This window comes from Taeniopygia guttata, chromosome 1A (assembly GCF_048771995.1).
Source record: "Taeniopygia guttata chromosome 1A, bTaeGut7.mat, whole genome shotgun sequence".
Lineage (NCBI taxonomy): Eukaryota > Metazoa > Chordata > Aves > Passeriformes > Estrildidae > Taeniopygia > Taeniopygia guttata.
In genome coordinates, this window is record NC_133025.1 from 18,105,421 (window position 1) to 18,131,396 (window position 25,976).

At 37.9% G+C, this 25,976-nt stretch overlaps 1 protein-coding gene across 7 annotated transcripts; it reads left to right on the forward strand.

The window, feature by feature from the left end:
• The first annotated feature begins 85 nt into the window (after nucleotides 1-85).
• ZBED4 (zinc finger BED-type containing 4) lies at nucleotides 86-25,622 on the forward strand. Of its 7 annotated transcripts, none has more exons than XM_030256142.4 (4): nucleotides 86-305; nucleotides 2,278-2,388; nucleotides 6,895-6,971; nucleotides 20,336-25,622. In XM_030256142.4, exon 4 carries the CDS (start codon nucleotides 20,740-20,742, stop codon nucleotides 24,256-24,258), a length of 3,519 nt encoding a protein of 1,172 aa, XP_030112002.1. In that variant the 5' UTR covers nucleotides 86-305; nucleotides 2,278-2,388; nucleotides 6,895-6,971; nucleotides 20,336-20,739; the 3' UTR covers nucleotides 24,259-25,622. The 7 variants fall into 7 exon arrangements, with proteins under 7 accessions (XP_030112002.1, XP_030112016.1, XP_030112007.1 ...); XM_030256156.4 differs by having other exon boundaries at nucleotides 2,278-2,382; XM_072920518.1 differs by lacking the exon at nucleotides 86-305 and adding an exon at nucleotides 484-504.
• The last annotated feature ends 354 nt before the right edge of the window (nucleotides 25,623-25,976 follow it).

Consider the following 25,976-nt stretch of genomic DNA (forward strand, 5'->3'; position numbering starts at 1 on the left):
CGGGCACGGCCGGCCGCGGGTGCGAAAGGACCCCGCACCCCGAGCCCCGCACCACCGCACCGCCATTTTGCGGCCCAGCGCGCTGACATGTCGCGCGCCGTGCGTGGCGCCGCCCCCCGCGCCTGCGCCCCGCGCCCGCGGCGGCCGAGCCGGGGCAGCTGCCGAGCGCCGCGGCGGCGGCGGAGACAAAGCGCCGGGTAATGAATGGGACGGGCCCGCCCGGCCCTTCCTCTTAACTCCTTCGGGCCCGGCCGGGCGGCGGCAGTGGCGACCTCCGGTTTCCCCCGCGGCGGCCGCCCGGGGAGGTGAGTAGCACTGTTCCGGCACCGGGAGGGCGCCGGGCAGGGCGGTACGGCTCTCTGGCCCCGCACCCCCCCTCCCCCTCCCGTGCCCGCCACCGCCGCGTTTGGCCTCAGCGGCCTCGGTGCCTTGCGCGGCCGAGGACCTGCGTCCCGGGCCCGGCGGCGCCCTGTCCCTCCCGGGAACGCCCGCGGGACAGCGCCGGTAGGCCGGGGAGGGGGCGTGTGGCGGCGGGGCAGTGCAGGAAGCCGGGAACCAGGCCCGCGGTGCCGGCTCTATTGTTTGCGGGGCCCCGCAGGGGGTTGGACGGCCCGGTGGATGGAGGTCGCTGGTACCTAGGGGTTCGGTGCTGTCCCGGGCCGCCCGGCAGACCCCACCGCCCCCTGCCCGAGGAGGGGCGCCGGCCCCGGCGCCGGGTGCGCCTGGAATCCCCCCGGCGCTGTGCGCGGTGCGGGCCGGGCCGGGCCGGGCCGGCGGGACCCGCCGGGGCTGAGCGCCCGCGCCCACCTGGCGGGGCCGCGGGAGCCGGGCCCGCGGAGGCAGCGCTGACCATGTGGCCGCTGCCAGCCCGACCCAAGATGGCCCAGGCAGCCCCTGCACGGAGAGCCCATCGCCCTCCTCAGGGTGCGAGCCCAGGAGCGCGGACCGCCTCGGGTACGGGATCCCGAGACGGGTGCCGGGACCGGAAAGCCCGGGAAATCCTAAAAAGCTTTTTTTCCCCCGAGAAACAGGACACGAGGTAGACAGGCGCCCGCCAGCCGCTTCGACCGCGGTGTAAGCACCGCGTCTGTTTGTGTGCCCTGAAGTTCCAGCCGTCCGTGCTGGGCAGAGTCGCTCAAGAATGGTGTCTCAGAAAAGTGCAGAATTTAGCTTTCATGTAGTGCTGTTCTCGTTTTCTCCTTGGGGCGTTGTAATTTTTGCTTAAAAATGCCTTTTGTGGATTCTAGATCTACACAGAGACGGCTGCTGATGTTAGAACACTTGTGTTAGAATGCTTACTGGAGTTCTCAGGGATATCTGATACGCTTAAAGTTGTCTGCTGCATATACAGCCTACTAAAAGTATAAAAACATGTATTATTGTACTGAAAGTTTAAAGCGTCTTTTGCATTAATGGTGATTCTATTTATCATTGCTAAGTTTAGTAGAGTTAGACTTTGTAGTGTAGAGACTGTTCTCCGTAGTGCTTATGTGTTAGAAGCTGTCCTGTCTTGTTTCTGGAGGGGGGGTCCTTTGAGACCTTTCAGTAATTTAGCATGAGCTGTCATGCTACACCTATAATGCTAAGAAGAGAAAGCTTTTCAAGCACCCATTATATGAATGTACTTTCCAGAATGCCTTACATGTTGTTGTCTTTATGGCCCACTATACATGTGTGTCTCTTTTGCTTTTCAAGAGCATGAGCACGGCACTTTTAGTAATGCAGCGTTTCACTTTAAGAGCAGGTATGCATCCTTGGGAGGACATTAATGGCTTACATACTGGGGGGAGTGAAGTCTGGAAGACTTTATCAACTCTCACCAAGATATTATGTTGCTACTAGGAAGCCTGTGTTTGTGCAAATACTGGGCAGGGGCATTCTAGTTATTATTCACTATGGAGACTGGTTTTGCAGAGGAAAAAGTTTTGTTGAAAGCAAAATAAATTCTTTTGTGTATTTTAAGAAATTAGAGTGCTGTCCATTAGGTACAAGACCAACAGGCAAGGTGCTGACAGTTTTTGTACAGTTGGATGTGTGTCTGCTTTGGTACTTTATGTTCCTAGTACCTTGCAGCTTTAACAGATGTTGAGGAATTTATTCCATAGGGGTTCTCCAGAGCAGTCAAATGTAAGAATTGATTGAGAATAAGTAAAATGAAGTATCTAAACTAAGCATCTCAGAGAAGTTTTCTAAACATTTATACTGTTACATAACAATAACTCTTTTACTTCTTGTGGTGTAACACCCCCCATCCTTGTGACTACTCTGTCTTCTTAGAAGCTCCTGGTGAGCTGTGACCAAACCAACTGAGCGGTGAAGCGTCCCTTGACTGTACCAGTTGGCTGCGAGGCACTCCCTGATGGTACCAGGAGCTCTGGCATGGTAAAGGTGGGAAACAAAGGATAAACAATTACCTCTTGTAGCCTTGGTAAACCATTTACCTGGATGTAGCCCGAGTGGAACGGTACCATTGTTACTGCACTTTGAGAAAAAAGCTTACTAGTTACTGACTTGATTTGTAGTCAGGAATGAAGGCTACTGATGGCCAAAATCAGTCATCTTCTGACCCTATAAACAGCAGACCAAGTGATACTGTTTGGGCTTACCTGCACTGCAGCAGCCTGTGCCAGCGCCTCCCAGAGCTCGCGAACCCTTAAGTTTGTGGTACTAAAGGACTGTCAGCCCCTGTCCCCCATCTCCATGTTCCTCAAGATCCTGCCATTGCCTGTTGGGAAATGCCAAGGGATTTGACATACTGTAGTGAATTTGAAGGGAATTTTTCATATTAGCCTTTACATACATAGAAATAGGTGTATACATCAATTATGTGTGTATGTGATTTGATTGTGGTACAAATGTTAATATTTTGAATCCATAGTTAAGTCATTGTTGTAGTTGTTGTGAAAACTATCAAATCACTTTGTTAAATGTTAAAGTACTTAAGTATTAAGCGCTTCTAAATCCTTCTTGGCCCTTATCTTTCCACTCCAGTGCTTTTGCACTCACAGCTTTTGTGTAAATCATTCCAAATTGCTTCTTATTTGATCTTTCTTTGCATGCTTTAGTCTGTGTACTAAGTAGTAGGGTGAACCTTGCCATTGAACTCTGCAAAATTGCATCTTCACATATCCATATTAAACCCTACTTTTGCCAGTACCTTTGACAGTGTTTCTTTAAGCAGCCAAACCACTCATTCATGACATCTGTATAAGGCAAAATTGTAACAGGTACAGCATTCTCAGTGATAATAGGAGAGGCAAAGTATAGAACAGCAGAAGGCTAGACAGGTGATGAACTTAGAGTAATGTTTGCTATTTTTCTATTACTTTGTCTGCAGCCTCTCTATCTACTGCTTCCCCTTACTATGTCTTATTTTATGCTGAGACAGTAAATGTCCAGAGGAAGAATCTGTGTTTGCAGAACAGCCAGTGTCACAGGTGGTTAGTGCAGAGGGGGTCTTCTTCAATAAGCATTTACACATCACTAAGACTTATAACAGGGCCTTGGAAAATACATGAGGGCAACAGAATTTTATGTTTATTTAAAATTGTCCATCCACTAAAGTAGAATATCCTATCAAATACTTTCAAAATTAGGTATTACAAAGCAAATAGCCTTTGAGTCTGCTGGTCTTTCTGTTTTCTTTTCCCTTTTTTTGTTGGTTTTTTTTTTTTGAATTTGTCCTCTTTAAGCTTTTAGAATTCTAAATACATTAACTTCTGAGAGAATTTTTTTTTTTTTCCTTTGGGAAAGTTTGAGTTGAAGAATGTACATGTTGTATTTCCCAACAGCTTGCTGCATTTTATTGCCATTCACAGTGAAGAATATTTACAGGGGAGTTTGTAAATCCTGGCTTTTTGCAGCTTGCTTTTAATTTTATAAGAGTTTCATCTTCAAAGTGAGCATGTTTTGCTATGAGGTTGCCCCTGTAATGAACACTTAAAATAATCAGCCATATGTAAATAACATGATGATATATGTATATTGGCTTAGTCTTATATAGAAAAGAATATTATAGATAGTTTAGTGAGGAATTTTGCACCATATAGAGCAGTGTTTAATTCGTCATTACTAACATATTTACCTGAAGCAGGGATGATCTTTTTATTTTAGTAATATCAACATGAGTTAATGTAATTTACATAATGTTACCTGTTGTAGTGTATACTTTCAAAACAGACTTCACAAATAAAGAGTTCTTATATGGCCGATGTGCCTTGTTTTCTGCACATCTTTGGTTATGTATTTTGTATTTGTTACTGGCATTCTCAGTATTGGTCAATTTACAACTATGTAACTGTTTCATTTCAGCCAATTAATGAAAAGATTGAGTAGTTTCTGTGGCCTAATGGTAGCTTTCAAATGAAATCTAGAATTTAAAGCACTCAGGTCAAGATGTAAGAAAAACTAAAGCTTTTATCATATTTTTGATACTTTTTGTGTGTGTGTTTGGTTTGGGTTTTTTTGGTTGTTTGATTGTTTCTTTCTTTATTTCTTTCTTTCTTTGCTGAAGCAAAGGAACTTCTGTCCTAAATTAGTGTGATACATAGTTTAACCATGGTAGTATTGGTTTAGGTTTGGGGTTGTGGTTTGGTTTTGGGTTTTTTTTTGTGATGAGATATAACACAGTATGATGGGCTATTGAAGCAACAACAGGGAAATAGCTTGGTTTTTAAGTCCCTTCTGTTCATTCAAATGTGATGATTTGTGATAAATAGTGATTTTTTTTTTTTTATATTGAACAACATATTGGAAGGTGAGGTATGAGTCTTTTATATAGTCAAATGTTGACATAAGAAATATTATTGTATTACTATAATCTTTATGTAAACTCACAACCTGTGTGCTCTTTTTAGCAGTTACTGTGCAGTTGCGTCCTTTCCATCTTTCAGTTCTTTCCCTTCCTCGTTCATTGTTAAAAGACATGTAGGGTTAGACAATCCCTCTCTGAAGGTTTGGAAGATTACTAGTTTTTTGTAACAGCTGTGTGAAAGGGTGTTGGATTTTTTCCTTTTTGTTTTTTTTTTTCTTTCTTTACACTGTCTTCTAGTTTGCATTCACTGGTGTCCTACAGATATGTTTTTCCTGTGATGTGTGAAAGTAATTTTTGCAGTGACTGTTTAGATTTTCTGTATATTTCATATAAAAGTCAGTTCTGGGGTGTACTCATTAGCTTGAAAATCAAGGCTGAAAATAGGATTTTTAACAGCTGAACATGTTAGCAATACTTTTTTGCAATTATTTGCAAAATACGTGGGAAAATATATTAAATAATATTTTTCTCTCATGTGATAATGATCAAAGAATTTGAGCCTGTTTTACTCCAGATAGGTTAAGTGGCTTTTCAATAATTATTCTTCTTACCTGTTGCTGTAATTCTATATGCTAAATCAGTGTCTGCCTCTAAAGAAAATAATCTCAGATCCAGCAAAAATTACTTTTTCTTTGTTATTCTTCTCACAAAAATAAGCAATCAAAAAAACCCAAACATTAATTTGAATTGAACAGAATGTTTGGCTGGGCTTGAAACTATAGTCATCTTTAACAAATCAGAGAAGAGGAAAATGGAAATGGAGGGGTTGAGGTGTTCTGGTGTTTTTTAAAGACATCAGGGAGCATAAAGATGCATATTTGTAGTTTATTTTGCCTGTAGTCTGATGGCTCTGGCACTTGCAAGGAATGTGGGAGAGCCAGGTTCACTTCCCTGCTTTGCCTGAGGAGCTTAATCCACATCTGAGGAGAGTTCCCTAACTGCTCCACTGAGCACTGTGCCTCTGGTGGGCCTGTGTCTCCTTGGCTGACACCTTCCTCTCTGCATACATTATTTAAATCTTGCTGTAATAGGGATAGCTACAGTATCTCAACAGTCAAATTAGCCAGCAGCACAGTTCTGGAGGTGTTTCGATTGCTTAAAAGGCACTATAGGAATGTTTTAAAGTGAAAAATGTCAGTAAAAGAAGTGATACATAGTTCATTTCCTAGCGCACACTAAGCCAGTCATCAGGACTGTTTGCCCTCTGGGAGGTGATCTCCTTCCCAAAGAAATAAACCCTAAGTGTGGGTATATATATTGTATGTGTGTGTATATATATAGTGTTAAACGTCTCAGTCTGATTAAGAAGAGTAATCACTACAATATAAGAGAGAATGCCTTGTGGATTATGGATTTTCTAAGGTGGAAAAATGTTTTCTTGGTTTGTTGGGTTGGGTTTTTTTTCAGTGTACTGAGGCCACTGCACTATGGCAGTCATGTCTGTATATTGATGAGATCAGTGGGACTGGAGTTGCAAAACTCAAAAAATGTGTCCTGCAATAGACTGCTTTAGTCTTTTTAGTTGCTAAGACAAAATATTTCATCTAATATGGTCCACTTGCAATAGCTCCTTTCTCATACATGGGGAATGATAATCTTGTGTTGATTCTATGCTATTGCATATTGATTAATACATGTGGTTGGTGCAATGTATATGCAATATGTTTAGCTTAGGAAGAGAAGGTTAACAAGGAGAATGCTGTAGTGCATGGAAAGGTGTCAGCAAGCTCCTTTGAAATCTTGCATGTAAGGTAGACTGTTTCATTCAGCATAAGCATAAAAAATGGAGCAGTGCTAAAATAAATACAAAATTTTTACTTTTAAATATTGTTTTAGCGATCATCTGAGGGGGTTTTATTATGTTTTTAATTTTTATTTTGTTTTGGAGTGCTAGAAATGAAAATGTCTATTTTTTCTTGATAGTTGTGAGGGCTAGAGATTTGAAAAAAGGTAAGAGGCATGTAAGTGCAGCTCCTGGAGATGTCACCTTAAGAGAAATTTGAAACATCCCATGAGTTGCCACTATGACAGTTAATGTGTTTAAAAAATAATAAAAGTAATTACTTTCTTCTTTTCCTTAGATACAATCATCTCATTAAGTTTGAGTAGCAAGTATTTAACCTGAAATGAAGCCGCCTGCCTGCCATGGAACAGATGTGTAAGTTTGTTTGTTTTTCTCAATAAACTAGTGAGCAGCTTGTTTGTTTTGGGTCTTGTATCATTATTTTTATTAATTTAAAGGAAGACAATGGAAAAAGGTAATGAATAATTGTATGCCTGTGCAGTGACTTGTATGGAGCTTAATAATGTAGCAGGAGGTTTGTATGAGTGCCTGAGCCTTAAAAATTAAATTTGGAAGCTTGGATATCTTTAGAGTGGTACAGAAATAGTAACTATTTTATGATTTATGGGGCATCTCTTACTCTGTGGTATCAGCTGCCATATATACATCCTTACCCCGAATTATACCGTTTAAAAAGGGGAGATAACTTAGATGCTGCATTCCTCATGTACTCAAGTTACATGTGTCTTAATAGTATTTTATGTCTTCACTGAGCGAGTTAGTTTTAATATTTTTTTCTGGGGTTTTTGTCTGAAAATATTAAAACTTTATATATTCCATTTAAGCTTCAGAACACAGAGTTTTTTGGAAGCCTGGGATTCCTGAGTAAGATACCGTAGAGAAAAAATTGTTCATATGAAGATGAGCGTTTTTATGTGGAGTAGCAATAAATGTTGTTCTTGTATAATGTTTCAGAGCTTTGTATTTATTTCTTATCCCATCCCCTCTGTGTCCTGAATAAAACAGTTCAATTTTTAAGCCATCTGTATTGCTGGTTAACATGCTAGCATTGGTTGCATGCTAGCAACAGATGGACAAAATGTTTAAGATGGAGAAAATGTCGCACTTAAAAGTCTTGCTGGGGTTATAGAATCAGAGTAAGGGACCTCTAAAGGTCACCTAGTCAAACCCCTTGCCATGAAGAGGGACATCTTCAACCAGACCACATCATTCAGAGCCCCATACAACCTGGCCTTGAGTGTTGCCAGAGTTGGGACATCTACTGCATCTCTGGAAAACCTGTTCCAGCATCCTCATTGTAAAAAAATCTGTTTCTTATATCTAGTTTGACTCTACCCTCTTTTCATTCAAAACCATACCCCTTTTCCTATCATTACCGACCCTACTAAAAGGTTTGTCCCCATCCTTCTCACAAGCTCCTCTTCCAGAAAGGCTAGTTGAAAGTCTCACTGGAGCTTTTTCTTCTGAACAACCCCAACTTTCACAGCCTTTCCCTGTAAGACTGTGGTCTCTGTAGGAAGAGAAAATTAAAAGTATGATTCAGATTCATTACTTGAAGGAAACTTTTCTTAGGTGACACATACAGAAGATGTGGGAGATTTCATTACATACTAAATCTTCCTGTGGATTGTTCTTCATTATTCTAAGCAAAAATGAGCTGCTAGTGCTTTCCAAACACAGAGGAGAGCTGAAGAGCAGGAGAGAGTAGTTGTTGTTTGTACCAGCCTCCCAGGTCAGTTGTAAACCACTCTAAAGAAATCTGACAAAAGGGACAATGTTTTTTTCCCAGAATATCCAAAAGTTCACTCTCTGTGTAGTTAGTGCTGTATTCTAATATACTCATCTCAAGGTCACTGAATGCTTTGCATGGCTTCATTATATGATGTCAAGCACTGTAGTATATCATAAAGTGCCTTTCCATTGTGATGCTCAAGGTTAAATGCCTTCAATGAAAATAATCCACTTTAGTACTACCTGTCTAAAGAAAGTATCTGGTCTTTGTACCTTCAAGAGCTATTTCTTGATTTATAGTCCCATATGAAATAATTGTTGACCGCAAGTTCAGTGTTCTGATAGATCCTTTCTTGATCTGTGATTAAAGCAGCACTCTTGACAGTGGGTACCCTAAAAACAGATACTTATCTAGAACTTCAGTCTCCTGAGAACAAAGATTCTGCTGTCCAGATGTTACCTTTCCTGTTAAAATTTTAAATTTTGGTAGGTCAGCAGTATTACTGGTCTATGTCCTCTAGCATCCACTGTAAGAATTTGTATTTCAGTGTGTATCATATAGAGTAATTTTTATGTGCAGTTTAGATCATTGAAGAAAATCTAGTTCCTGATTAAAGGGATCTGGTAGTGGTAGATGTGCCCTGAGAAGGTGGGAGAGAACAAAGCAGTGTGAACACTGCTGCCTGTTTGTTTCACACCCAACTACTGGATCCTAGCTCATGACAACTTTTCTTAATATAAGATTTGAGACTGCAAATCCCAGTGCTAAAATGTGGCATAGCTCATGGCAATCATATAATTTTTGCAGCTTTTTACTCTATGGTTCCCCTTATTTATTCTTCAATAGAGGTGGAAGCATGATAAGCATCATATAGGAGCATATGTACAGATGGGAGGAAGAAAACCCAATTGAAATACAAGAGTGTAAAACTCATTTCATTGGAGGTTGTCGCTTGCTGTGACTTTCATTAATAGCTGCTGAAACAGTGGGAAGAGTGGGTCAGCTTTCAGGGAGTCAAACAGTGTGGAGATTGTGCTGTCAGCAGCAACCTTGCTTTGGTACTGGGAAACAGGAGAAATTGAGGTTCTGTTCATTTCCTTTTTTAGCGACGTTGTCATCAGTGGCTTACTGAACTGAAGGGAGACCATAATCCATTTATTACAGGAAATACAATGATGCTCATAAAGAACAGAAAGATTCCTCATCCTTTTCTCTAAATACTTTTATTTCCCTTTCCTATTTCTCAGAAAATATTAGATTTAATAAAATAATTATTAATAATAATAGTAGTCAAGTGAATGGAAAGGGTTATCCATTTCTTTACCTTTTCTTTTACTAATAGTGTTGTAGATCCTGCTCTGAATAGGACACCTAGTTGTACTGTGTAAAACTTACTTAAAAACAAGTTGCATTACATTAATTAAAGCTCATTTACTGCACTGGTTAGAATAAGTGCTACAAAAAGCTTTATTCTTAATTTAAAATTTCTTGTATTTTTTGCTCCTTGAGCAAAACCTTATTTGGTCAAATTAAGATCTGTCTGTGGCGGTAGGATGGTTCTTCTAGTAAATAATTTCTTTTGGGAGAAGATATTAGAAGGAGCTATTTGTCTCCTTGGGGTGTACTTTCTACTTGGACTCAGTTTGGTGCTGGTGGAAACAGTGTTGGCTTCCCTTAACGAGGTTGTGTGCATCAGTTTCACCTTACCTTGAATAAGACAAAGAGAATGTATCCCTAAAAGAGGTTAAGAGAATACCTCTTGTTATGGAGGCTAGGAACAGGCTGGTTGACAAATGAATATTGGAGGTATGCCAACTCATTTCTCCCTCTCCACTGTTCCTTGAATAGGAAGGTTTGTTTTGAGAAGAAGAGAGATCTGATCATTGTTTTTTAAACTGGAATTTCAGGTGAAATTGTCAGATGCTACTGATGAATGTTAGAAAATCCAGAGTATAAGATCCCCCCTATTGTGGACATATACATTATGCCTGCCTGTGATATGAAAGCTTGGTTTTAAAGGTTACCTCTTGGTTTTTGTTACAGTTCTTTTAGTCATTGACAGGGTGGTGAAACTGAGTGTTTCTGAACTCTGTTTACCTTGGATAGTATTGTGAATATTGGTTTCAGTTTTATTTAGTAGATTTAGTAAAGAGATTATCTTTTCCTTACTTAAAGAAAAATCTAGACATGCTTCTTCAGTTTATTACATGAGGAAGAAAGAAGTACTTTCATTTTCTTTCTAACCTTCCTTTGAATTCACAAGCATTCCAGGATACACATGTTTTAATAGAAGCATAGTATTATGTCATGTTACACATGTTACATTATGTATATAAATCATGTATATAAACTAGATGAGGACATACACATAACTGGCATCAATATGAGCACAGAATTGGGGTTGATGGTTAGCTGTGAAAGGTTTTTAAAACAGATGTTTTCAGATTTCATCTGGTTAGCATGAAAATAAATACTACTATATGGTAGTCTTAGCAGTTTAACATTTCCAAATAGTTCCTTTTTATATCAGAAAAATTATAGTTGTAACAAGCTAATGTAATATATTCTACAAAGAACTCAGTTTACGTTCTGTGAGGTCTTTTTCTGCTTTCTACTTACATGGATGTTTTCAGCAAGAGTTCCAAGAAGACTGACTATACAAAACACGTTTTGTCTCTCCTGTTTTTTTTTGTTTGTTTTTCATCATCCTGCTTAGTCAGCTTTCTTCTTTACAAGTGCCTCATTTCTTACTGTTTGAAATAATTCTTAAAGTGCTTGAAGTTTCACTCTTACTGGACTTAAAGATAGACATTTAACAAAAATAAAACCCACAAAAATGTATGTTTTTTATTGTGTTGCAACCTAGGAAGGTAAAGTAGTCAGTAGAAAAATAACTTGTCCTAATCTTATCCCTTCTACTTGGTCAGCTGTGGGCTGCATAGGAGGAGAAAGAGAAGAGTCTAACGGGCTGTTCAGAGAATTGATCACTTGGAGATAAGAAGTTGTTAGAGGAGCTTTGCTTGGCATTTTCTGATGCTTTTCTGAAAGCAGGCTGCTGTTCTCTAGCAATATGGAGTAAATCTTTAGTCTTTTGCATTTCATTCGTTTCTGACTTACCTATTGTTACTGCTATTTTGGTTGCGTGCTTTTTCTGTTCCATGATAATACTGATGCATCTTTCCTACTCTGTTCTTATTCTATCTTCTCCATTTTACCCTTGTGTTGTGTTACTGTAACCTTCATTCATCTCCTGTCAGCCCCAAATTGTACAGCATGTGATACTAAAAGCAGCTTTGATGTCCTGCTCTAAAAATGCTGTAAACCAAACAATACGTGCTTCAGCTGTGTAAAAAAAAAAATCTATTTTTTTTCTTAAGAAAACGAGTTTATTTCTTGTAACATTAAGATTTTCCCCATCATATCACCATATGATAATTGTTTCTCAAAATTATAAAGAATAAAATTATCAAAATGAATGTATAATTTGCTGTAGCAAACACTAAATTGATGTGTAAGGCTTGGGAAAATACTGCTTAAAGTTTTAATGAAACTATTGCTTAAAACATTGGCATTTTAACAAATGAAAGATCTGACATGTGGTAGGGTGTGAACAATAGCTCAGAAACATATCCTGCAAGTATTGCATGTCTGATAACGAGAAGTAACGCTTCAACACTTGAGACAGTTTGGATCCTAGACAAATGTTAACATGATTTATTTAGTGTGATAGATCTGTTTTTTATGAGTAATTTCTTAGTAGAAGCTGGGACAAATTATTAGCATGTGTAGAAACTGGGGGTGTTTTTTGTCCTTCATTACAGTGTGCTGCAATGGGAAGTTAGTAAAGGACATGTGAAGGGATATAGCCCCATTTGAGATCTGATGGTATTTTTAGTACACTAAGGAAAAAAATAGCAACAATTAAAGGCTTATCAGGTGGTTGTAGGTGTGAATAGTGCTACTAATTCCAATGATACATAATGTTATGTGTGGTGGCAATGCAACACACTTCTTTGTTTTTTTACCAAAAGTTGGGAGTTGTTTTGACCAGGGTTATTGTTTTATTGTTGTAGCTTTACATTTTTATTTTACTTTTAAGATAAATGCTGATAAAAACCGTGTGGAATGGGGATTTCTGTACTAAAGACTCTTCTCTTTAACATGTTTAAGAGTGTTACTTAAGTCTAGGTGGTGGAGGATGATGCTTCAAATAGTTATATGCTTAATACATTGGCAGATAAGTGATGAAGATTGATTTCTCCAGAAATAAGGTTGAGCTTTGACTCAGTATCCTGTATCAGACATCTGCTTTATTCTTACACATACTGTGCAGTGAGCCTGCATCATTGAATCTGATAAAACGTTTGAGTACTGAGCTTGTTTACAAAACTGGGTGAGCCCAATGGGAGTTTCAAAGTTTGTTAAAGAAGCCCTCCTGTTGAGTCACAGGGTGCAGAAAGGACTCCATGCTTTCTAAACTCCTTCTCAGAGAGGAGCCAAACTATTATAATATAGTGCACTATGAAGCAGTTGTATTGAAGCAGTTGTATCAAAGCTGAGAAAATAATTAAGCAGATTGATGTTACTCACCCATAACAATGACCTTGGGCAAATCTCTTTAGCTCAGCCTCAAGGAGTAAGAGGAGTAACCTTGAGGGATGTTACCCATTTAAGGGAGGAATCTCCATACATACACTCCAAGAAGGCTGTGTCAGAAAACCCTGCATTAAAATTTGGGACTGGGCTTTTATCATGTAAAGTTATTGATGATGGTCAGATGTCAGGTCAGATGTCTCCAGCTGTGTCAGCTCAGCAGCTTTGAACAAGTTATTAGTAGTATCCCTTGTTTGTTCATTTATCCAGGAACAGATCTACCACACCTTCATCTCACTATCAGGATGTTTAGCTTTGGGACTGATGAGTCAGGCTGGTGTCAGCGTTATTCAACACCAAAAGCATTATGGTGCTCCCTTCTTCATTTACCACTTGTGGGTTTGCAGGCAGCATTGTTCAAGTTGGTTCACAGCAGTCCAGGCAGAATTTAGCTACACCGCTGAACAGGGATACCAGAATTAAATGTCAACCTGGTGTAAATAATATACATGCTGATTTGAACATCCTTCTTTCTACTTTCTATCTTTCACACATTAAGTAATATGAAATGTATAATACTGTATAATAGTAATGTACCAGATTTAAAAAGCATTATCTCAATTATTTTAAGAAGTTTTATGATTGAGGATATGCGAATGTAAGAACTGAATGAAGAACTGGATCTTCTTTTTTTAAATAAATATTAATTTAAAAAATATATCTTAATTTCCACTTTGTCCCTGTTCCAAAGTATTTTTTTTTATTATGCTAATTTGGAAATCATATTGTTTCTCTTCGGTTCTGCCATTGTCATGAATTATTTTCAACCTTTTACACATTGGAGTAGTTTTGTGCAGGTGGAGCTGGCATGCACACTGTTTTCCAGATGATTTAGGGTTTGAGCTGGAGCTTTTAGTTTTGAATCTTTTCTGAGGTTTCAGGGATTATTTGAAAATTATTAGTAAACATCATCCCATTGACTTTCCATGTGTACAGCAACAAGAGAAGAAAACAGCTGTACAAATAAAAACATCTATCAAGAGTAAGAAGCTAAATTTGAGGAGTTTGAGTTTGTACAATGTTAGGTGTTTCCTGTGTGCTGGTTTAATTTTAACTCAACACTGTCCATTTAACAATAGCAAAATGACTAAAATTTTCACTTCTAAGCTGTTACCTTCTTGAATTGTTATTACTTTAGAGGTGGTGGGAAAAACAGAAAACGTAGAGAAGAGTCTACTAAACCAGAAAAGTGTAACTTGGCCCTAGCCGATCTGTTTTACTGCTTAAAATCATTTGTGTTCACCATAAAATTACTTCTTGTTTTGTGGGGCAAGAGGCAAGAAAGAGGGGAATATTTACATTTAGTGGCCATTTTTATCTTTTTAGTCTCTGCTTCAGCTAAATTCCTCCATTTGTAATTAGAGTTGAGTACTCAGAGTGTAATGGTGACTATTATACTCAGTTTTTTACACCTTGATTTTTTTCTCTGCCTGCAATGACTAAATTAGGCCCCAGCTTACACCAAGCCCTGAGTTTTCCAGTAACATGAATGGACATGAGTGATCTTTATACTTCAGCAAATCAGAGGTCTCTGTGTCATGTCCTGACAAACAGCATGAGTGCACTGGGGAGCTCACAGAAGACTATTCATGTCAACAAAGAGCAGTGTTCAATTATGTGGTGCTGTTACCACTCTTCATTCCTTTGAGTCCAGATGGAGCATTTGGGGTTGTGGATGTGAGAGGCTGTTTTACAAGTTAGAGAGAAAACCTTTCTGAAGCCACAACAGTTACTGGTTTTTATAAGACCTACCTTTCAGGTGACTTAAAAGTAATGGAATGGTAAAGGTGTCACCTCTTTTCCAGCAGTCGTCTACAAATCATGCTTCCCATGAAGTCCAGAACAACTTGTGTCTTCTGTTAAGCCTGACTTTCTGTACTTTATTCAAGAATAAACTATTACATACCTCTAGTTCATGCTTGTACATCTGTGCCAATTCCTGTGAGCTTCTGTGAGACTTGAGACTAGGACCCACCTTGTTTCAGTGTGACTGACATGGCATTTTGCATTTCTAATTTTGAATTTTTAGTCATCAGTATCGTGCAAATCTCTGTAGTTTCATACAGGTGAGCTAGTACTGATATTTTGTCGTAGGAAATTTCTACAGAAAAAAATGCACTGTTTCTAGTTTTCCTTCTTCAAGGATTTATAACTTTGAAAAGCAGTAAGTTCATCTGGACTATAAATTTATACTAATACATTCTGCTGATTTGTTTATGACTTTAGATGTGTAGTGTCTGGATTTTTGAGGGTTTTTGTGTGTGTGTGTGTGTTTCTGGTTTGTTTGATTGTTTTGCTTTAGGAAATATTCCTTTATTAGCAAAGTACCTGCCATTGCAGTTGAAGCAAATAATTTCTTAAAGTATGTATTTCTTATTGCTTGTATTGCTTGCTCTTAAGTATTTCTAATGACGCTTCTACATTTCCAAAAATAAACAAGAGTAACGCTATTATAAAACTGACATCTGTTTGTGCAAATTACTGTTAATGAGCTTTTATGTACATCTTACTCTCAAAATCTGTCACTACTTTTGATTTTTTTTCAAACTAGTAAATGCTTTTACCTTCACTGTCTTCACAATTCACCTCTTTCTTGAAAAAACTGTTCTTGCATTTTCCAGGTGTGTGTCTTTGTATTTACATTACATGCTCTTCAATAATAATGTAGATGTGGGTTTTTTTAAAATAATTTTTTCTTGACTACTATTTCCACCAAGATTCTGTGATATAATCACATTCACGATTATTGCCTTACTATTCAATCTAAAATGGTCTAAAGCTTACACGCCACTCTCTGCTTTACAAAAAATAATCATCTTATGGTTTGGTGTTCTTGCATACTTTTCATACTTCTCACTGTGTTAATGTATGTCTCTACAATTCTGAGACACCAGTGTTTCACTTTTTTTCCTCCTTCCTTCAGCAGTGATTTCTTTTGGTCATGGCAGTTTGCTGTGGCACTCCAGATCAGTGACGTTCTCCAGACATTTCTTGTCAACCACTGTATGCTTTCAGTAATCCCATTTTGAATGGAAAATCCTATAAAATGTTCTGTAGGCTTCTTGCCACAGCAAACTACTGCTCAGGAGCTAATAGTCCTGAGTAGTGCATTTGAGTAGATACTTGTTCTTTAGTTCTGTTTATTTTCTTTGAAGACTGTTTGGTTGCAAGGTGACTATATCTCATTGTGGAGATTTCAAAAGCATAAATCACTTTGAGCTAACTGCCTATAGCTTTTTGTACCTTTGAAAACATTTTCCTCCTTGAATATCCTGTTTGTTTAGCAGTAGTCCTTAATTTTGAGTAGCTTGGGTCCAAGGGTAAATGTGGTCATAATCAAATTCATACTTCATTCTAGGTGACTATAAAATTTTAAAACATCCTTTTTTGTTTCTTATTAAAACAAACTGACTCTTGCATAGAGTTGGCATGGGAGGAGGAGATGAAAAACATACTTCTATTTCTGACCCTTAGTATTCTGGGACTGTATTCTAAAGAAAGTTTCAGTGGAACGTGAAAGGGTATTTGAAGGGAAGGAGCTTGACTTAATTTTACATGATGTAACACCATAACAGAATCAGAGAACGATTGGGGTTGGAAGGGACCTCTGGAGATCATCTACTCCAACTTCCCTGCTAAAGCAGGTTCAGCAAGATCTTTGTCCAGTCTGGGTTTGAATATCTCCAAAAGAGACTCCACAAGCTCTCTGGGCTGCTTCCAATGCTCAGTCAATCTCAAAAGAAAAGTTTTTCATTGTATTCAGATGGTCCCTCCTGTGTTTCAGGTTTGTTCTAGTTAGGTTTCCTCTAACAAGACTGCCTTGCTGATTGCAACCCTCTGAGCTCTGACATTTGGCCAGTTCTCAAAGCAACAAAAATAATTCTTAGATGTTTTAAAAAAAATGGAAAAAAAAATACATTCAAAAACTTCTAAGGGGCATTCAGCTTTGGGGATTTCCCAGGAAGTGATTGTCTTTAATCTCAGCTATTTCTGCTCATTTCTAGAAGGTAGCAACAAGGTGAAGAAAAATACATACTATGTAGCCAGAGACCTATAACAGCCATAAAGTGGACAAGATATAAATGTTTTTTTTTCTTGTCTTACATGCAGTCATAAGTACACTAAAATAATGTAACTGACTACCATCTCTAAGTGCTTTTTAACACTGCTAATAGCATAATAACTCTATTAACAGCATACAGGCATTTTCACAGCTAAGCATAAATATAGGAATAACATGTAGTTGCAAAGTGAGACTTAGGTTTAATTGCACAAAAAGAGGAAAAAAACCACGTGAATCAACAATTCAAGCTAAAACTTGAATTACTTACAATTCAAGTAAAAACTGCAATCAGAAACCAAGGATACAGAATAATCAGGAAAGATTTCTGGTGGACCAAGAGCAATTTTTTTGTCGAAAGAAATGAAGATAATAGGGTCAGGATCAGATAAGATTGCTTCCCACATTTTTTGGTGGAGGAGAGTATGAATATTAAAAAGACACAGTGAAAGCAAGGAGACATACAGAAGAAAGAAGTCTACCACCCTGGATCCTGCTTTAGAGTCCAAACAGCTCCCTCACCTCTTTACCTCAGCTTCAGTAACTAAGACTGTCAAGGACCACAGCCATCAGTATTTAACTACATGGCATCAGCTCAGTGGTATTGTGTACTCAAAGCTAATTTAGGATAAGGTGATTAGGGCCTAAGTGTTTGAATATGTAGTGATAATGGCTGATAATCATTAAGAACTTAACCACCGGCAATGTGTTGTTAATGAATGTCAATCTAGTTAAGCAGTGGTTATAAAGTTTGCAATTGGTGTTATTTATCAGGTTTTCAAATCTTCCCATCACAGCTACTTTAAGCTTCACTGTGTTAAGCAGTAACTGCTTATCAGGACAGGGACACTTGAAGCAGCTCTGCAGATTTTTCTGTTTAAAGCCTAGAATTGGTTTTGCATAGTTGAGAAATTATAGGAATCACAGGATAGAGTTGTGATTACCTATTCTGAGTCAAAGAAACTGCACACAGCTTCATCAGAACCCAATGCCAGTGGATATATGCATTTATTTTGTGTGAATCTAGCTAGGAATCTGTAATGTCCTTATTGTAGCTTAGCACTCCATGCATAATTTATGTTTTGTCAGCTCTGCATCAAGCCACTTGCTTGTGAGCATTTCTATTCTGTGATCTTGTCACAACATCTTATTTTATTTCCTTGCTTTTCCTGTTTGTGGTACAAGCTCCAAATTCACAGATGAGATCAAAGTAAAGATGAAAACAAAAATCCTCTTGAATTCCTGTTTTAAAAAGTTGACTGTGTTACACTCTCTCTCATCCCAGATTCACATACATCCATATCATCAGTATGTGTGTGATCACTAATTTCTGTTTCATTCAATTTTATATTGAGTCACGTAAATTTAGTCTGGCTGCCAGAATTGTCCTCTGATGTGATTTCACAAGCCAATGGAAGGTCCTGTGTAATGTAAATTTCTTGCAGAAATCTAAGGTTTTTCTTCAAGTGTTTCCCTTCATTGTTCTTCATGCTCAACCCTGGTATCTTTTGGTATCTGAAAACATGTGTCCCCTCCCCCTTCGCCCCCGAGAATGAGAAAGAAAGACACACATACTAAAACACACACAGAAAGAAAAGCAGAATTGCTCCCTACCTCTTAGCAAGTTCTGACTGCTCCATCTCCCTTTTCTTAAAATAGCTGCAGTAAGACCATTGCCCCTCCTTTTCCCTGCCCCTTCCCTTGCACTGGAAAAGAAAGGAAGTAATCACAATGATAGGCTTTCCATACATCAGAAATCAACAGAAAGTGAGTGTTTCTAATTTCTCTTGCAAACAAACCTCAGAAAAATTAGTTAAAATAGGTTACAAAGCTACTATAACATTGATCTTGATAGAGGGGGGAAATGTCAGTGTGAAAAACAGGTTTTTTAATGTGTTTTGTGGCTGTGGCTAATTTTACCATTGCTGAAATCACAGAATATGCTCATCTGAAAGGGAGTCATCAGGATTATCAGGTCCAGCTCCTGGCCCTGCACAAGACAACCCAAGGATCACCCCAATTCTGCCTGTGTTTTAGCAACACATAAAAGTTGTGAAAAAAATTTAAAATAATTTAAATTTGTGTTTTGGCTTCAGCTGTGGAGAGAGTTCCATAAAACGTAGTTTGCAAAAATTGCAATGTATATTGTAGCATCACCAATGTGATAGCCAAAATTTTTTGTTATCTTGAATGAAGAATAAATGAGAAAGGGTTTAGCAAAATTTAAAATTCTAATATAGTTGCAGTGGAAAAAAAAGTGACTGATAAATGCAAACAGCTTCTTCATATCTGTGAGGGACTACTCATGTTCCAGTTTTTGAGGCTGATGTTGCCCTTTTGTATGCAACTTTATATGCAACTTCAGAAATCTACTCTTTGTACTGGAATTAGTGGTGAATAATCTTTACTCACAACTGAAATTAGCTGTCTTGCTGTAAATGGGCTTTCTAGTGTAACCTTTGGGCATGTGAGGGACTTGAGCTGGTAGTGCTTCACTAGGCAGCAGCATATGCAGCTGTGTGTGTCTTTGCTTCTGAGTGATGTTGCGACACTTTTGGAAGACCTTTCTGTCTGTATGACATTTATACAGCTTAGTCGTCCTAAATTAAACATTTCAGTTTTTAATGAAAATCTAAAAGTAGCTTGTTTCTATGGCATGTTGTTGTCTGGCAGTGTTATGGCATGAATACATATGTGTGACTGTTGTCAGAAGCAGAGTGATTAGCGTGACAATGCTGAACACCCTTACAGAAGTTACTGTTTTTCTTTTGAAAGACTGCTGTCAATAATGGCGGGCTCACATTTACAGGACTGTGATACAACATTTGATTTTAAATACATATTTCTGTGCTAAGGTAATTAAATGCTTGCTTGTGTTCATATATGTCAGTAGATATAGACACCTGTACAGTATATGGGTTTAGCTATATGTGTGTGTGTGCTTTGGTATATGTGTGCGTGCAGTCGCTGAATGATGATGTAGGATGAGGCATGTGCAAGGAAATACGAAAGTAATGCTTGGACTCTTTTTGTCAAAGTTGAACCAGAGCTGAATATGTAGATTCATATTTGCCTACAATGAATGTATTGAGTAAATGTTGGGCTTTTTCCTTTTTTTTTTTTTTTTGTTAATAATACATTGGATTGTTTTTATCTCAAAGGAGAAAAAACCCAAAACATACAGAATACCTAGTGCCTGCTTTCATTTCACTTTTACTGTAGTTCTTTAATGTACCTTAGTCAACGTCATCTTCTGATTTTTTTTTTTTGTAGATGGTGTGAAAGAATCTCAGTTGCGCAATCAAGATGAACAGAATGGCTTTCTTCAACAAGAAAATAGAACATCCATTTTTTAGGATTATATCTACAACATGAAGCATTTAGCAGTAGCTGTCTTTGAGAACATTCATCTATGACCTGAAATGTCCTGATCCTGGGAAAAAAAATGGGATTCCATTAATTAAGTCTATAATTTTTAAATGCATTTTCATGACTAATTATATTTGCTTATGCACAACACGGATACAGAATTCATAAACCAGAGATTATTTTAACACATGCACACATTTTGTTTTACATTCAGTATACAAGATACCTAATTTTAATCAAATTTTAAATAATCTTTTAAATTATCTATATTTATTAATAAATGAAGTCTTGGCAAGTTTATATCATCCATGGACGTGAGTAAAGGAGATTCCCTCGGAATGGATGATACTTTTGTATTGGGTAAAATCAATAACTTGAAAGTAGAGCAAGAAGACGACAGCATTAACTGTACTCTAGAAAGAACGGATATAAAGACAGAACAAGATGATTTCAAACATGCGGACAGCAGTGATGAACAGGAAGACAAAGAAAAGAACTTCATTACCAACAACTCTGGCAAATATTTGTCTACAGAAAATGAAGAAGATTATGGATCTCTTTTTTCTCAGTATAGTAATACGCTGTATGATGTAGCAATGGAAGCTGTGACACAAAGCCTCCTTTCTAGCAGAAATATAAGCTCCAGAAAAAAGTCACCTGCTTGGAACCATTTTTTTATATCTCCTAGAGATAGCACTAAAGCAATATGTATGTACTGTATGAAAGAATTTAGCAGGGGTAAAAATGAAAAGGACCTGAGTACAAGTTGTCTCATGAGACATGTGAGGAGAGCACATCCCACTGTGCTAATTCAAGAAAATGGAACTATGCCAGGTATACCTTCCTTTTCTTCATCTACGTTATTGCTGCCACCTCAGTCTGCAGATGTTGGAGATCTGAGTTCTATGTTATCCCCCATAAAACTGGTCAAGAAAATGGCTTCTAAAATACCATCTCCAGATCGAATAATTGAGGAATCTGTTTCTATTGTTTCTTCTGAAGAAATATCAGATCTCTCCATTTCTGAAAAGTGCAGCAAAGAAGAAGTCATGGCTGGTTCATCTCCACAGCAAGCCAATAACCAATATGATGACACTGTTGAGAATGTAGCAGAAAAAACAGTTGTAATTCCAAAGAGTGCATCAGGTTCTAGAAGAAGATCTGCTGTCTGGAAACACTTCTATTTGTCACCTCTAGATAATTCTAAAGCTGTTTGCATCCACTGCATGAATGAATTCAGTAGAGGAAAAAATGGAAAAGACCTAGGAACAAGTTGTTTAATAAGACACATGTGGAGAGCCCATCGTTCCATTGTCCTGCAAGAGAATGGGGGTGGTACCAGCATACCACCTCTCTACACCGCACCTCCTACTCTCTTGCCTTCTTTACTACCATCAGAGAGTGATCTGAATTGTATATCATCTTCTCCTGGAAAACTAATGAAAGAACCAACTTCTGTTTCTTCTTCTCCAGACAGAATCTCCGAGGAGATCCATACTAATCTCACTTCTGGAGACACTCTAGTTGAAGACTCAATGCTGTCATCTTCTGATGATATAGGTGAAGTCTCCTTTGTTTCATCTCCTGAAAAACAGTGTGAGGGACTTGGGCCACTAATATTTGAACCTACTGCTGTGTTTCAGCAAAATAAAAGGATTATGAAAAGGCTTAAGTCAGAAGTCTGGCACCATTTTTCACTCTCACCTGCAGACAGTCTAAAAGCAGTATGTAGATACTGCAGTTGTATGATAAGCCGTGGTAAGAAAGGAGATGTGGGCACAAGCTGCTTAATGAGACACCTATATAGACGCCATCCTGATGTAATTGGAAACCAAAAGAGCTTTCTCGATGTGAGTTTGGCAAATTCACCTTATGCCACTTTGGCTTCTGCAGAATGCTCATCCTCAAAGTTGACTGACTTGCCTACGATGGTTACACATGATAATCAAATTATATTTCCTGTTAGTAGTAAGAAGACCTCAAAACTGTGGAATCACTTTTCAATTTGTTCTGCAGATTCAACTAAAGTAATATGTACACACTGTGGACGTATAATAAGTAGGGGGAAAAAGCCAACAAACCTAGGCACAAGTTGCCTTCTAAGACATTTGCAGCGGTTTCATAACAATGTATTGAAACCTGATGTCCCAGACACAGTCTTATCCTCATCTACGGATAATCACATGCCACTCCGCACAGAATTACTAGGATCTTCAAATTTTGACGAAACCAATGACAAGTTTTGTGACTCTCATCCAGTTGCCAAAAAAATCACAAGTCTTGTAGCTGAAATGATTGCACTTGATCTTCAGCCATATTCTTTTGTAGACAACATTGGCTTTAACAGGCTGCTTGAATATTTGCAACCTCAGTATTCTTTACCTTCTCCATCTTACTTTTCTAGGACAGCAATTCCAGATATGTATGATAATGTAAAACAAATAATTATTTCACATCTTAAAGAAGCCGAAAGTGGAGTGATCCATTTTACATCTGGAATATGGATGAGCAACCAAACACGAGAATATCTAACCCTGACCGCTCACTGGGTAACATTTGAGTCTTCATTTCGACCACAGTGTGAGGATTACCATTGTTCAGCATTATTAAATGTATCACAGATTGATTGTGACTACAATGGAATCAGTGTTCAAAAGCAACTAGAATACTGGTGGGAAACTTGGATTACTTCCATTGGACTTCAGATTGGGATTACTGTTACTGATAATCAGAGTATAGAGAAAACTTTAAATGAAGGTGATCATTCAAGTGTCCAATGTTTTAGTCACACTGTTAATGTAATTGTAAACGAGGCTATTAAAAGCCAGAGAATGGTTCAGAATTTGCTTAGTATTGCAAGGAAGATCTGTGAACGTGTCCATCGGTCAGCAAAAGCAAAAGAGAAGTTAGCTGAGTTGCAAAAAGAGTATGAGTTGCCTCAACATCAGCTAATACAAGATGTTCCATCCAAGTGGAATACGTCATTTCATATGCTTGAACGCCTTATTGAACAGAAAAGAGCAATTGATGAAATGTCAATAGAGTGCAGCTTTCGGGAGCTAATAAGTTGTGATCAGTGGGAAGTCATGCAGTCAGTGTGTCACGCTCTCAAACCTTTCGAAGCTGCTAGTAGGGAGATGAGTACACACATGTCTACTCTAAGCCAAGTGATTCCAATGATTCATATACTTAACAGGAAAATAGAAATGCTATTTGAGGAAACTATGGGCATAGATACTATGCTGAAATCTTTGAAAGAAGCTATGGTGAGTAGATTGTCCTCCACGCTTCATGATCCAAGGTACATTTTTGCTACGCTTCTGGATCCCCGGTATAAAACATCATTATTTACAGAAGAGGAGGCTGAACAATATAAACAAGACTTAATCAGGGAGCTGGAAATAATGAGTTCTACCTCAGATGATGATAAACCTGTTTCCAATGGATGTGATATAGGTTCACCATCTACAAATTCTTATGGGGAAGATAATCTCTGGTCACTCATGGGTGACATGAAGAAAACAAAAGACCTGAAAGAGAGAGCAAAGTTACCAGAGGAAATGGTGCTTTCTTACTTGGAGGAAGAAGTGCTTGAGCATAACTGTGATCCTCTAACTTACTGGAACTTTAAGAAGTCATCTTGGCCAGTACTGTCAAAATTGGCTGTCAGGTTCTTGGGTTGTCCACCAAGCATTGTTCCTTCAGAGAGATTGTTCAATACATCCAATGAAAGCAACAACTTTAGTCAGTCAAGGTTAATGATTGAACACTTTGAAAAGCTTATCTTTTTGAAAGTGAATCTTCCTTTAATATACTTCCAGTATTGAAACTGATGAACAAACTGCTAGACTAAATCTATTGTTGCTCACTGGATATTAACTATCTATAAGTCGGATTTTTAAATTGCTCCAGTAGGGGCCATGTATGACATCTAATCAGTGACTATAATTCCAAATTTTAAATTCATTTTTTTCAGCTTTCAATATGTCTACATGTGCCTTATTCATAGTACTTCAGGCCAGATATTGTATATATGTTTTTTAAAAGTTCACACTAGAGATAGCCTGTCTCGTCAAATTATACAAAATTATGTAGGTTTTAATCCATAATTGTAAATGAACTTTAAAAAGCTCAGTCATTTGTTTTAATAGAACGGCAAAAAAAAAAAAAAAAAGATGTAAACAGTTCTATTCTGTAGTTTTTTATTCAATTATTATGTAAAAACCATAAACCAGGTACTGTATTTTAGTTGAACATTGCTTTAATTGCAGGAAAACAGGTTTTGTAATTCTTGAAAGAAAGCTGTACGTGAAAGATGGGGTTCAAGCTGTCTTTTTATCATATGGTGTTTTTAACTGCAAGCCCTAAAGTACTTAATGGATTAAGAAGAGTTATTGAGGAAGATGTGTTTACAGGAGACTGTTGACTTAATATCTGAAAATAAATCTTAAATTTAACATGAGATGGAATGTCACTTATACAACAATCGCTAGTAAAACTTCCCATTCTGGGTTCTCCTGTTCAGGCTTTACATTTTAAGTGAATTACAGAAATATTCTAGGTATTTATAAAAGGTCTTTGGAAGTTCTCTCAAAGTTTGTGAATTAATGCTTGTTATTTAATGCTGTATACAAAAAAGGCAAGAAACTTACGAAGAAGACTCTAATGTCATTCTGAAGCCTTTTCTAATCTTTAGTGCATCAAAACTATAAGGTCCTATTGTAAAAATTGAGCCCTTACTCCTAATGTAATTTCAGTTGTGTAGAACAGCCTTTCTTAAAGCTCCTAGTACAGAAATAACTGATCTTCTGGTTTTCAGTAATAGCCTTATGGATATGGTGCACTGCTTAGATATATAGTAGGGTTGATTCCTAACTGTTGGTGTCCATCAGGCAAATGGATATAAAGCCTCTAAAGCTTCAAATAAGATGGAAAAAATAGCCAGCATTTTGATTTAAAAGGAACATTTTCCTTAGTTTAACTCTAGAAAGATTTATCTTTTAATTTCAATTTTCATTGAATACATTTTTGGGAAACAAGTCATCATTTGCCTATGACCTTTTAGAAAAGTTGTAGTTTTGTTAAAATACTCTACCTATGCCTAATCTAATTTTGCATTTACTATGTTTTAGTGTATTTATAAATTGTGAACTCTGTTTCTGAAATTAAACATTTTATTTGCAATTTTCCAGTGGTAGTCAACACTGCCTTTTATTTTCAGATGGATTTAAGACAACCATTGAATAAAAATTAATTCAAACAATTGTAATTATAAATATACCACAGAACAAGCTATATGAAAAGACAGGTTTTCCATTTAGCTCTTTGGACTTGAGCCTGGATTCTGCTTCTTTTCATTTTCCAAAAGCTGCTTTAACCTCAGGAAAATTGGTTGAATTACTTCCCAAGTGGCTCTGGTTTCCATGTGTCATTTCTCTAAACATTTTACAGTTTCAGGTATTTCAAGTGTTACTCCATCATGTTATGTTTATACTTATATAATTTAAGTAAATTACTACATACTGCACTTGGGAAAGACTAATAC